Source organism: Aedes albopictus, chromosome 1 (genome assembly GCF_035046485.1).
Source record: "Aedes albopictus strain Foshan chromosome 1, AalbF5, whole genome shotgun sequence".
Classification (NCBI taxonomy): Eukaryota; Metazoa; Arthropoda; class Insecta; order Diptera; family Culicidae; genus Aedes; species Aedes albopictus.
Window position 1 is genome coordinate 318,094,284 of NC_085136.1, and position 14,811 is coordinate 318,109,094.

General features: G+C 43.4%; 1 protein-coding gene across 1 annotated transcript in view; it reads left to right on the forward strand.

Annotated features, from left to right (window-relative positions):
- Positions 1 to 2,195: 2,195 nt before the first annotated feature.
- The window catches only part of LOC109423638 (intermembrane lipid transfer protein VPS13B-like), a 60,257-nt gene continuing 47,641 nt past the window's right edge, over positions 2,196 to 14,811 (forward strand). The window contains exon 1 of the mRNA XM_062847202.1: positions 2,196 to 2,587. Within this exon, the coding sequence (XP_062703186.1) occupies positions 2,323 to 2,587 (265 nt within the window). The 5' untranslated portion in view covers positions 2,196 to 2,322. The remainder of the gene's footprint in view (positions 2,588 to 14,811) is intronic.

Consider the following 14,811-nt stretch of genomic DNA (forward strand, 5'->3'; position numbering starts at 1 on the left):
AAACCCTTTTAAGAGATGACCTTTTCTCTTTTCTATTGGCTGCTATCACATGCCAATAATGATGGAAACCACAATTAGCATGTGAGCAGTATGCGAAGGGTGTTTTAATTTTCTTATATTGATTGAATATATTCTAAAATGCATTATGTATTTATCAGTGATTATCAGAATGTGATTACAGGGACTCTATTACATATGACATAGTCGTTTTGCGCTCTACTGCAATGATTGAGACAGAAGAATAGTCTCCTTTTAGTTAATGAAATATCTGTTGTTATCACTGCAGCAGAAACGGTCCAAGGAGCCAGCGCGTATGGAACTCATCTAGCGGTCTTCAACAATTCTGTTTCGACTCCCGACCCGGCGACAAAAAAATAATGGTTAAAACATTCATGTGTGGGGGCATTAGTACCGCCGATAATGAAGCGGTGCTAAAAATAGATTTTTGTTTTGGTTTTTCGTGTTGCACGTATTTAGCATGTGTAAATGCAAATGTACAGCACATGCATTTATGTTACTTTAGCAATGGCTGTCAACGTGTTGCATTAATTTGATTTTAGTGGGGCCCTTTTCGACTTTAATATTGCTTCAATGAGGCGTTTAAAGTAATGCAGCATTATATTCACTATTTTAAATATAAATATATAGCAAAATTGATGCACTTATATACGGCTTCGTGGTTACTTGGGTAGTAGCAGCTGTTTTGTTAGTGGGGACTCACTATTCGTTGTGTTCAAGTTTTCACATCTTCCGGGAAATCTCCCGGAGTTGGAATAGATTGGAGTAAAGGCAGCCCCAGTGACAAGCAATGGATTTCTGAAAACCGAGTTTGGTAGCTGTATGGTGCTTGTTTTGCAGTCGTGTATTAGCTTATGATTTATATTTGACTAGCTTTCCTTTTATTCAGCGTTGACTGCTTTTACTCGATGGTTACACAACAGAAAGCAAATGACTGAAGCTTATAGCGCTGAAAATGTTAGTTGGGATCCTTTCAGGATTCTCGACAGAATCCTTTCAGGATTCTCGACAGAATCCTTTCAGGATTCTCGACAGAATCCTTTCAGGATTCTCGACAGAATCCTTTCAGGATTCTCGACAGAATCCTTTAAGGATTTTATGTCGTTTTCGTTTTTGCGGCGGTGCTACACCGCTTCGTGCTACACTTTTCGCTGAATAAACGAACATTTTCGGTGCAGTTGCATTGGTGTGCGTGTATAAACACCAAAATATTGACAACTTTGCAAACGCTGATTGGTGGACACGGTGTGCACCAGCTACACTCCCGATTTTTTGAGTGTTACACTATCCTGCGTGGTGCAGAAAAAGTGCTGCACCGGTGTAGCACGGAAATCAAAAACGAACATTTTCGGTGCAAAAGTGCTACACCGGTGTAGCTCCACCGCAAAAACGAAAACGACATTAGACAGAATCCTTCCAGGATTCTCAACAGAATTATTTTCAGGATTCTCGACAGTCGACAGAATCCTTTCAGGATTCTCGACAGAATCCTTGAAAACATTAAACATGTTTGCGTATGTTCTAGCGATTACATGCATTTTCACAAATAACACATTTTCGGTAGATTTTTTTCAAGAGTGTTACGTCTGTTTATCATGTCACCAATGCACGAATCCCCAGTTTTATATGTTATATTATTTAATATTTTAATGTCAGAAAATTTTATGTTTTTGCCAGATGATTTTCGTAAACATTTTCTCACCGTGTTTCCGAGATCGCTCACAATCACTCAGCCACTTTCATTTGTTCATGCGCAGCCAAATTGGGTCGAAAAACCTCTTCGCTCAACTCCCTTTTCGACCACCGGCGAACCGAACCCCTTGTTTGTTTTTCCCTGATTTCTGACGTTTCTCCACCGTTCCGTTACGAAAACAAACCGTCCCACCCACACCTCACCCACAAACAATAGCACGCGAAAACGCGACAAAAACATCACGCGATAGTAATAACACCGCCGCCGCAAAACAAAGAAGAAACCCATTCTTCTGTCGTCGTCGACGTCGTCTGCCGTCCGTCAGACGTGTGAAGACTGCCTCCGTGGAACGCGAGAAAAAAAATTGCCTGTGTTATCAACATTTTTATCGGGAACTTTGAGCTGGAAAAAAATCCTTCAAAGTGTGGTTTAGTCACCGATTTTGTGAAGTTTCCGTGTTATCCAGCAAATGTAATCAGTGAGAACATCGAATTTTGTGTCGATTTGCATTCAAGAACTCCACGGAGCTTCGGCAGCCCAAAGTCCCGTTATGTTTTGGTTTTGAGTGAATTTTCGGTCGTAATCGAGGAACAGCAAAATCACGCGGAAATATGTTTAAAATCGAGTCCTACATCACCCCCATCATCCTGAGCTACGTGGAGAAGTATGTGAAAAACATCCGGCCGGAGGACTCGCAGGTGTCCCTGTGGGGTGGCGAGGTGGTCTTCCAGAATCTGGACCTGAAGCTGGACGTGCTGGAGGAGGAGCTGTCGCTGCCGTTCCAGTTCCTGTCGGGGCACATCCATGAGCTGGCGATTCGCGTGCCGTGGACCAAGATTGCCTCGGAACCGATCGTGATCACGATCAATACTATTGGTGAGTTGGGGGGGGTGGGGTTAGGGATTCTTGTGGGAGGTACTCTTGGAAAGATGTGGTACCTCGAAATTCTTAATTGATTTCTTATTACATAGATTTTTAAATGGAATTCTGATGTAATATTAGTTGGATTCTTTTCACTCATAGTATTTCTCTCGAATTCTCTAGTTCATTAGTTGGAAAAAATCTACTTGGTGTAACGTCCTAACTGGGACAAAGCTTGCGACTCAGCGTTCTATGAGGACTTCTACAGATATTAACTGAGAGCTTCTCTTATTAATGACCATTTACGAAGATATTCTATGCCCAAAGGAAATGAAGTTAATATTCTTCTACAAAAAGTTCCTGGATCGATTTCTCCAGAAATTTCCACAGAGTTTCATTCTGAAATTTCTTTACAACTACCTCTTGTATTACCTTTTAGTAGGATATTGCTACCGTATTTTTCACGACATTTTTTTGGTTATTCGTTTGCGATTCTTCCGGATTTCTATAGGCATTTTTCAAAGCTTCGAACAGTTATTTCCAGTTTCTTCTTTGAGAATCTTTCAGGATACTCGATTTCGGACCGAATTTTTCTAAGATGTTTCACAAGAATCTTCCAGAAATTTCAGTGGAATTTCTTCCAGAATTTTTTCCGAGACTTCCACAAACATTTCTCTGAGAATATCTCAAGTGTTATCGCGGAATTTCTGCGGAGTTTTATCTAGAAAACTATTCACGATTCCACCCAGTAGTGTTCATCTTGGGACTTCCCCAAGAAATCTTCCCAGAGTTTTCCCAGAGTTTCTACAGTAGTTATTCCTAAGATTTCTATTAGAGCTCCTCCAAAGATTCCTTGAAGACTTTTCCGCAAATTTTCTGCAGGATTCCTTACGATGTTTCTCCTATAGATGCTTCAAGAATTTTCCGTCAGTTTTTGTCTAGTCTTTATCCAGGGAATGCTACGGCAGCTTCAGCCGGAATGCTTCCTAAACGTTCTCGCAGGATTTCTTTCGAAGTTTCACTTGAGATTTCTTTCGGAGTTTCTCCCGGTTCTCTCAGAAGATTGCTGTTGCTGGTGGCTGAGACCGTTTTTTACAGATATTTTCAGGATTTTTCCCAGAACTCTTCCCGAAATTCTTAACAGAAATTGTCTCGAGATTTTGGGTTCTCCTTCTGAGATTTTTTAATAGTTGCTCCCAGAATTCTTGAAGGAATTTTTCTAGAGGATTTTTCTGTTATGACTACTGGGATAACTTATGAAATTCGCTGTATGAAAATCCCGAAGAAATATCGTATATAATACAAATGAAATCTTGCGAGAAACTCCAGGAAAAATCTCGGGAGGAACTTCGTAAGATGATGTACATATAGTAACCCGCGACGCCCGCGACTAACCCTAGCTACGCTACGACGACAGATATCTAAATTGAAGAGTTTATGATTCTTTAACTCTGCTATAAGCCATGTCTAGAAGATTATCAGAAAAGCAAGATGTCAGTGAACGGAGGAAGCTCTGGAATTCAGGAAGCCGGCGGAAACGGAAGTCGTAGTGAAGCAGAAAGCGTTTGAGTAACGACCGAATCTGTTGAACTTGACCGTTTGCGGTAAGGATGATATTGATTGGAGAAGGTAGTTGGAGTGCGATTGATCCTGCGGAAGGCGCAGTCGTAACAAATGACGTCAAGATGCGAGCGCTAGCGACGATCTGTCGCAGTCTGGAAAGTTTCAACTAAAGTCTTATCCAGGATGCAGCAGAAGCATGGAAGAAGTTAACTACAGCAATTCAAGATACCGGGCTTACGTGAAAATTCGGATTAGGTACTTTAGAAGCTGACATCGGTTCGTTTGGCCAGCAGTTCGAGTGCGGAGAAATACGCCAACGAACTAATGAGCACATCCCACAAGCTTGTTTCAATTGGGTTCAAGGTGGACGACTCGTGGTTGGTGGCGTTGCTGTTGATGGGACTGCTAGATCATTGCGAACCGATGATCATGGGATTGGAAATCTCGGGAGCCAACTTTTTGTATGATAACTCAGATGCCAAGAAAGTCAAGACCTTGTACAATGTGAAGTTCGAAAGAGGGCCTACAATCCGAACAGTTTGAAGACGCAGGTGAATAAGAAGTCTAAGAAGACGCGGTTCACTTGCGATAAGGTGGATGATTCCGTAGCCAAGTGTCTGGAGAAATTTTCATGTAATCAAGTAGCCAACCAGTAAGTTGTGTAACAACGCTACCCTAGAAACCCCCTAGTTACTTAAGTTGTTTATACCAAATTAATGTTCATTAGTCAATTTGCTATCGCCAAGCTCCGGAGTTTTCCCGACAAGTAGCACCACTACTCTACAGGTTATGGGCTCGACCAAGGATTCGGCGCACGGAATACCCCAGTTCAGCGGAGGTCCTGGATTCCACAACTGGAGCTTTCGGGTGCGGATGTTCCTGGACGCAAGCGGAGTGGTCAACACTTTAACAGAAGATCCCCCGGCGGTGGCCGACTACAGCGAAGCAAATGTGGCGAGCTCTGGAGAATTCCTTTGCCAAGAAGTCCCTGGTAACGCAAAACCTAGTGCGGGAGCAGCTGGGACGGTTAAGAATGAAGGAAGGCGATTCCAGCGAAGTCATTTGGTGGTGTTCGAAGACCTTATTCGGCAACTCAAACTGGAGAAGGAGAAGAAGTGAAGCAGCGAGGCTGGCAGCAGAATATGACGGAGAAATTGACAGCGCTCGCCGGCGAGAAGGGCAAGATGAAAACCAAGACAACGTTCAACGGAAAGTGTCATAAATGCGGTCGGAAGGGCCACATGAAGAAAGGCTGTCGCCAGAAGGGCGGTAGTGAAGCCAACGTTGCTGCGGGAAACAAAGCCGTAAGTTTTATGGTCAACCGTGAGGAGAAGATTACGAGCCGAAGTAAGAAGTTAATTTTCAAGCTGGACTCAGGATCGTCATTCAAGTGGCAAAGAATGGGGAAAGTCACGTTGCGAAGACCTGTGCTGTGCTGCGGAAGGAAGGCCAAGTTATTACTACAGCTCACCTGAACGGCAGTTTGTATGAACTAGCGGTTAGCGTCGACTCATCTACGGCGAACGTGTGCCAAGCGCAGACCAGTGGATTGTGGCATCGTCGACTCGGCCACCTCAACGAGCAAGCTATGACAAAATTGGTGCAACAGAACATGGTTGAAGGATCCCTGTGTACAAGGTAAGCAATGCCGTGAACCCTTCAGCGGAACCAGGCAACGAGCGACACGGAGCTGGAGCGAATACACTCGGACGTCTGTGGTCCGATTGATCTACCAGCGTGGGACGGTTCGCGATATTTTGTATCATTCATAGATGACTACACCCACTTTTCGGTCATTTACTTGATGAACAAGAAGTCCCAAGATTTCGAGAAGTTTCACGAGTTTGAAGCCATGGCAACCGTTGCAACTGAGAAAGCAATATCAAGGCTCACAGTGGATCAAGGTAGAGAATATTGTTCCAACGTGTAGAAGATGTGGTACAAGACCAAAGGTATTCAAGTCGAGCCGACGATTGCGTGTACTCCTCAACAAAACGGAGTGGCCGAACGCTTCAATAGGACGCTCATTGAGAAGGTTCGTGCCATGATGTTGGACTCCCAAACGCCGAAAAACTGGTCGGAAGCAGCCTACACAGGTGTGTACCTTCTTAACCGGAGCCCTACGAAGAGTTTGTCGTGCCAAATGACACCAGCGGAGCTGTGGTCCGGTACGAAGCCAAACTTGGAGAAGGTACGTATATTCGGATGTAAAGTTTTTGCGTGAATACCAAGCCAATCAAGAAAGAAGCTCGATCCGAAAAGCGTAGAGGTGATCATGATGGGCTACGCACTGAATGGCTGCAGACTCTTTGACCGCATACACCGAAGAATCATCGTAGCCCGCGATGTCAAGTTTGACGAGACAAGGTTCCCTTATGCTGCTGAACCGGACGAAACGTCGCAGAAATCATTGGTGGTAGTATTCCCGGTCGAACTAGAGGAGGAAGATGGACGTGTTCAACCTGTCGAAGTCGAGGCCGGTGATGATTTTGAAGATGCACATGATCAACTCTACCACGATGAAGCTCGAACCGATGATCCAACACCGTCAGCGCTCCTTTCGCATCTAGAACACTGCGAGTCCGGCGAACAAACGTTAGTGAGGCGCATCGAACGGGAGTGAACGCTCCCCGGTAAGTTTTTGGATTACTTTGTTGGCTACGCAGCAACTTCACTTTACACAGATATCCCTCAAACCAATGACGAGATTGCCGGACGAGAAGACAGCGAGGAGTGGTTACGAGCGGTGGACAGCGAGCTAAAATCCCTAAAAGCGAACAACGTGTGGTAGCTAACGACGTGTCCAGCAAGCGTTAAACCTCTCCAAGTCAAAATGGGTGTTTCGGTTGAAGGAGGACGAGAACGGCAGGCCGGTCCGGTACAAAACCAGATTAGTGGCGAAAGGCTATCTCCAAAAACCAGGACGAGATTTCGAGGAAACCTACGCACCAGTGGTAAGGCTGGCCACGATTCGAGCTGTTCTAGCTGTCGGAGTACACCGCAAGTTCTACTTTCATCAAATGAACGTACGGACTACTTTCCTGCATGGCCGTCTCAAGGAAACCATCTACATGGATGTTCCGGCTGGTGTTCAAGCAATGCCTGGTCAAGCGTGCCGGTTGATCAAGTCTTTATACGGTTTGAAACAATCACCTCTAAGCTGAAATGAGCGATTCAAAGAGGACCCAAGTAACAATCTTGATTCTATTTGGTTTTATTTGTTTTTATGATAGTTTTATCGGAACATTGCATATTCTAGTTGATCTTATCGGAGTTTCAGCTGAGTACAACTATTCTTTGTCAATATGTGGTTTTAAAAACACCTCCAAGAATACTTGAGGTTCAGTTCATAAAACCATAAACATAACAAGAACTGTTGATTTTATTTTTAGTTTTCTAAGGCTCTTGTAGTTAGCTTCAATCATCCATTCTTGATCAAGAGCAACTGTTCTCGCATAAGAACAGTTTGGTACATGAAAAATACAATAAAAAACTCAAGCATCAAATTTTGATTCTCATCGTTCCATTATTCCTGCCAATCAGGAGCACCTATAGGTATACCCGGAAACCCAACCGCGACGCGGTGCGGTGCAGTGCCAAGTTCCTTCGGTTGCAGCATCCGAAATGAGGTGGGATTGGTCATCAAGGACGTCGATTCCCGTGCCATTCGGGTTCCAATCATCGATCTTTAAAATCAACAACTACTTACCTGTTGGAAATTCTGACTGGAGGAATGAGGCACTGTACCGCATCAAGGCCGGTTATCGAAAAAGGTCTGCCTGGTTGGCAACGGTACCGGGCTGATGGTAAAATTAATCGGACGAGATTCACAAAATCCACCGCAGTGCGATAATTTATTGTTTGTTTACAATTTGGCTTACATGATTTGTTACGTTCTCGGCGGAGTTTGCATAAACCTACATCAAGAACGTTATAAACCTGAGTACTCTTGAGAAATACTTCTCACCCTTGCTTAAGATGAAATAAATTTAAGACGTTCTTGATGGAGGCCAACCAGGCTGCATTGAGAACGTTATAAATCCTAGTATACTTGAGTTATGCTTTCAGCTCTGGCACGAATTGAAAGAAGCTTAAGACGATCTTATGGTGATGTTGATTAAAACCATCGATAACGGACCGACCACCGGCCTAGATTTCAATGGAAGCCATGTTGAGAAAACTCATGAACAATGTTTTCATGACCAGGAATAATATATTTAAATATTTTATTAGTGCATTGTAATGGAAGCGCGTTGCAATTTTTGGAAGTATATTGCAACATATATACGATGAATCTTGCTTGGCATTTGGCATCCTTGTTACACCACGGAAATATTTCCAATTTGTGTAATAAATTAATGCCAATTACAATAATGTGTCATTTTCATTGTGCATTTTTTCAATTTATTTCATCAAACTTTTCTGTCGACAGCTGCATCAGAAACAACACTGACAAATTTATTATCGTTTTATCGTGCACTTGAAGAATTCTACAAGGAGAGAGCAAATCGCCTTGAGGACAACTTGGGAAGCAAGGTTGCGACCATTCATTTGCAAAGATTTACATTCATTCAGGCAACTCTCCACGCGGTGAATGTAAGTTACATTCACGCTGTGGAAAGTTGCCTTCACAGCTCACTCACGATTTTGCTATGCGTGTGCGACCACAATGTTATTCGGCAAACTTTCAAATAAAACTACAAGATTAAATTCATCCATACATTGTTTTTCGATAGCATGCTTCTGAACTGAGATAATCGCAAATGAATGTTAATCTTTGCAAATGAATGGTCGCAACCTTGTTGGGAAGTACAACAAGTTTTAAGAGAAATTTAAAAACAACTCTCCAAGAGCATCTTAGGATCTTTGGTCTTATTACGGGTTTATGGTTGAGTTGATTTCGTTTTGCAGAGCAATTTGGTTTATGCATGGTTTTAAAGCACAGGTGTTGAAGAATACTTCAAAAGCATTATAAAATTAATTTTGTTACTTGGGGAGCTTCTCAAAATGGGATTTACCAGATCGAAGCATGATTATTGCCTCTACATCAAGCTGAACCCCAATGATGAGCTGATCCTTATCCTGTACGTGGACGATCTGTTGGTTGCAGGACGGAATTTATCTTCGATTGAGAAGCTGAAGCAAGACCTGGCCAAGATTTTCGAGATGTCCGACTGTGGAGAACTTCGTCGCTTCTTAGGAATAAAGATTGTCTACGATTATGAGGCTGGAGTGATGCAGCTATCGCAAGCCACAAGCATTGACCGACTGATGAAACGTTTCGGAATGAGTGACTGCAATCCGGTCGAACACTGATGGAGAAAGGGTTATCTCTGGAGCTGACGGGCAACGTACCGATGAACCATACCTAGAGCTGTTAGGATCGTTGATTTACCTCATGTTGTGCGTACGGCCAGATGTTTGCTTTCCGGTTGGATACCTGGGCCGTTTCCTGCAAAACCCTGCTACCATGTACTCAACATTGGCAAGCCCTGAAGAGCGTAGTTCGGTGCATGCAAGGAACAAAGGACACGAAACTACTATTTCGACGGGATGCATCAAGTTCACCGTTAACCGGGTATGCGGATGCAGATTGGCGTCGGACACGAATGACCGGAAATCGGTAAGCGATTATCTGTTCCAAGTGTTTGGATGTTCCGTGTCCTGGTCCTGCCGTAATTCTGCAAAGTGACGTAAGCGCCATTCAAAATGTCGATATTTCTTGGTACATTATATATAATATCTGGTGTAAAACTAACACTGTGGTATGACTGCTGTATTAGAATGCAAGATCTAGTCGTATTCTATCATCTATGGAAGGAAATTTAGAGGATGAGCAAGAGTTTTATGCAATATAACCAAAAAATGGGCAAAACCTATCAATGTCGCTTACGTCACTTTGCAGAATTACGGCAGTGGTGCAGTAAAAATCGTTATAAGATTTCAAACAACTAAGCCGTGTATGGAACGACAAGCTGGATCAAGTGTTGTGACAGTTTGGCCTGGAACGATCTCAAATTGGCACTTATTTGTACTGGATGCTGGATGGAAAGACGATGCTTTTTGTAACAATAAACGTAGAAGTCCTGCTGATTTTTACGATTGACGGTCGATTAAAGAAGAAACTTAAGCAACTCTTGTTTCAGAACGTCAAGAACAGGGACTTCGGTCCGGCTACGTGTTTTCAGATCCTACAATACCCGGACAAAACATATTAGCATTCGCTATTATTTTGTACATGAGTACCTTGAGAAGGCCGTAGTCAAGCTCAAGTACATCCCAACCTTCAGTCAACCGGCAGATGGATTCACCAAAACAATGACGAAGCAGACCCTGGGGAAGTTTTGTAATTTGATAGGCGTCGCAAATTTGGGAGAAGTTATGTATAGTAACCCGCGACTGACTTTAGCTACGCGACGAGCATTAATTCATACCTAAGTTTCTCTCTGGAAGAAATCAATTGAAAAAACTTCTGCAAAAAATTCGCAAAAAGCCCAGGTATCAGGTATCAGGTATCAGAAGGCCGGCTCCAGAGGCACGTTATCCTCCATTTGGGACATTTGTGCCATCGCCAAAATAACAGCCTATTTCATCATCTACCTGAGGCAAAAGGAAGGAAAAAGGATTTGGATGGGGATAGGGACAGGTAGGGAAATAGGAAAAATACCCTGGAAGAGGGTACTAACGCACAAGCGTACCACAATGGGTTCAAACAGCGCCCTGAAAAGGGCACTGTAATAACGCATAAAGCGAAAGAGAGCCTATAGCTCTTTACCACAGCGGGTTAAGAACAACAGAATATCCTGAAGATTCAGGTTTCTGAAGTCAGTTTCACTTAATAAGTGTTTACCGAATACTCGGAAACGCAGTTGCGCGAAAACTGGACAGTTACATATCAAATGATACGAAGTTCCATAATCGGATTCACAGCTATCACAGGCAAATGAATCAGCTTGCTGAATATTCGCCATGTGATAGCTGAGTCGGCAGTGGCCAGTCAATGCTTTGACCAGCATGCTGCAATTCTGCTTAGACAGATTAGTTAGATACTTCGCCACCCGTAGAGATGGCTCAGCACTATACAATTTGGTTTGACGACATGACTCCAAACTATTCCAGTATTGTTTGTGCTGAGTGGCAGCCCAGATGTCAATCTGAAGCTTTACCCAACACTTGGATACCGGAATAGCTGGCTCAGGGCCAATGAAGTCATGTGATGCTCCAGTGCGAGCAAACTCATCAGCCAATTCATTTCCAGCGATGGAAGAATGGCCAGGTACCCATACAAGGTGAACAGCGTTTGCTGAATTCAGCTCCTCGATTTGAGTTCGACAAGCGATAACTATCTTCGACCTGGAGTTGGCCGAAGCAAGTGCTTTAATAGCAGCCTGGCTATCTGAACAGAAGTATATTACTTTGCCCATTACGTGCTGCTGAAGTGCTGATTGCACTCCACACATAAGAGCAAAGATTTCGGCCTGAAAAACGGTGCAGTGTCTACCAAGTGAATAAGACTGATACGGCCTTAGCTCACGAGAATAAACACCAGCACCTGCTCGACCTTCGAGAAGGGAGCCATCAGTGTAACATACGATGCCGTCTGAAATACTTCTTTCCAGATAACCAGATGTCCACTCTTCCCGGGAAGGGAATTTCGTGGAAAATGTCCTATATGGAAAATTACAAGCAATTGTAAGATCACTTGGAGCAAGGACAATTTTGTCCCAATTCACTAAAAGTGGAAACAACGAGGTGTGTGTTGATGTGCGGTTCACAGGAGTTTCCTCTAGTAGACCGAGTACCCGTAACCGGTAAGTGCAAGAAAGGGCTTCTTGTTTGAGATGAATGTGTAGTGGGGCAACGTCAAAGAGAACTTCGAGCGCTGCAGTGGGAGTTGAAGAGAACGCCCCAGACATCGCCATTAAGCACATCCTTTGGAGATGGCCTAATTTTGATTGGACCGTTCTCACTTCACCCTTTTGCCACCACACAAGACATCCATAAGCCAATATTGGCCGAACCACAGTTGTGAAGATCCATTTGATATACTTGGGTTTTAGACCCCAAGTTGTACCAAAAGTACGCCGGCATTGCCCAAAGGCCATACAAGCTTTCTTGATTCTGAACTCAATGTGAGGTGTCCAGGAAAGCTTGGAATCAAGAATGACTCCAACGTACTTTACCTGTTCAGTCACATCGATTTCAGAATCAAAGAGACGCAAAGGTCGAACGCCATTACGGTTTCGCCTTTCCGTGAAAAGAACAATAGATGTTTTACTCGGATTAACCGAAAGGCCATATTGGCGACACCAACCCTCAACTACCTGAAGGGCGTTTTGCATCAGGTCGAAAAGGGTGCTGATGCACATACCAACTAACAATGTTAGGTAGTCGTCGGCAAAACCATAAGTAGGAAAACCGCTATTATTGAGTTGCCTCAATAGCGTATCTGCTACGAGATTCCACAAAAGCGGTGATAAGACTCCCCCTTGGGGGCATCCACAAACACTCAATTTCCTAATCCCTGCTAGACGCAATGTCGAGAAGAGATATCGGTTTTTGAGCATTTGGTGAATCCAATTGGAAATCATTGGAGATATACCATGACTCCGTGCGGCTTCCAATATGGCATCGAAAGGCACGTTGTCAAAGGCACCCTCGATATCTAAGAAAACACCCAAACAAGATTGCTTTTGAGCGAATGCTTTCTCGATATCGTAAACAACCTTGTGTAAAAGAGTCACAGTGGACTTACCAGATTGGTAGGCATGTTGGTTCACATGAAGAGGCACGTTGGCCAGATGAACATCACGGATGTGATGATCCACAATGCGTTCTAAGCATTTCAGAAGAAAAGAGGTCAAACTGATAGGTCTGAAACTCTTTGCTTCTTCATACGACGCACGACCCACTTTCGGAATAAACTTTACAGTAATATCCCTCCAGGATTTGGGAATATACCCTGTAGCAAAACTGCAAACAAGTAGTTTTTTCAAAACATGTTTGAAATAATCAAATCCCTTCTGAAGCAAAATAGGATAAATCCCATCTGCCCCAGGAGATTTGAAAGGAGCAAAGCTATTAAGAGCCCACTCAATCGATTCTATAGTTACAATACTCCGAGCCGAAGCTAAAGAATCATAAATAACTACAAGAAAAAACATCAGGATCATCCGAAGATGTAATATCTACACATCCAGGGAAGTGTGTGCTGAATAAGCATTCCAGAACTTCCTCATCAGAGGAAGTCAGATCGCCATTTGGCAAACGAAGTTCGTTCACCCGGAAATCCTTAGATTTCGCAAGGATTTTGTTTAACCGACTGACTTCACTCAAGCTGGAAACATTTGTACAAAGGTTTTTCCAGCCGGATCGTTCAGCAGACCGGAGAGCTTTCCTGTAGGCCATGCGAGCCGACCTGAAAGCCTCCGAACCAGCCGAACGTCGTCTGTTCCAACTCTTTCTACATTGTTTCCTGAGTTTCGCCAGATCAGAGTTCCACCAAGGGGTTCCTCTTGTGATCTTCACAGACCGTAGAGGGCATGCTTCTTCAAAAGCTTCCATGATGAAGGTCGTTGTAGTATCAACGGCATCATCTAAATCACTTGGAGTGTCAATGGATGGTGAATATCCATGAAATTTGGCTGCAACCAAATCAGTATAAAGATCCCAGTTTGTTGACCGAGGATTCCTGAAACGCAATGTTTGCGAAGTAACATTTAAATGTTCAAAAAAGATGTAGCGATGGTCAGATAAAGATTCTTCATCTGACACATGCCAGTTGGTCAGCTCGTGACTAATTCTGCTAGAGCAAAGCGTTATATCTAACACTTCCTCTCTAGCAGATACCATGAAGGTTGGGCGGTTGCCTATGTTAAGTAATGCAAGATCTGTACTACTTAAGTACTCCATCAAACTGGAGCCTCTCAAGTTAATGTCTGAGCTGCCCCAGATGATATGGTGAGCATTAGCGTCACTGCCAACAATTAGCGGAAGGCCTTTTGAAGTGCAGTATGCGATGACTTGTTTGAAAGCATCCGTAGGGGATGGTTCATCATGCGGTAAATACACAGAACAATAGACGTATTTCCTGTTGAGGTTTCCAACAGATACATCAATTGTGATAGCACATACATCTCTGGTGGTTAGTTCAGAGATGAGTGTAGCAACTATTGCGTTGTTGACAAGCACACAGGCTCGAGGCATGACACGCGAGTTTACCATTTCATGTTTACTGAAAGTGGCAAACACCGGGTTCACAAGGTTTCCTAGATAGAAATTTCCCTTACGAAAGTAAGGTTCTTGTACCAAGGCCACTTGGGCTGTACCATTTTGCATAAGTCTGCAAAGATTGATCGTTGCTGTTCTTTTATGCTGAAGATTGATCTGAGCTATCTTAACCGTAGCCACTACCCAAACTAGGTAAGATTAAACTCTTCGCAACAACAGCACAACAAAGAACAGCAACAATAAAACCAAATCGGTATCGATTGGAAAACGCCAAAGGCGAGGATACACAGAATACACTGTGTAAATCGCATAATGCGAAACCATATAGGTGAAAATTTAAACTAATTAACAACATCTTCATAATCCCGCCCTTATTTAGCCTCAAGTGAGACTAAAGAAGGGCAGCTGATTGTCTCGGAGAAACACAAGGTCCACTGCACCATTGC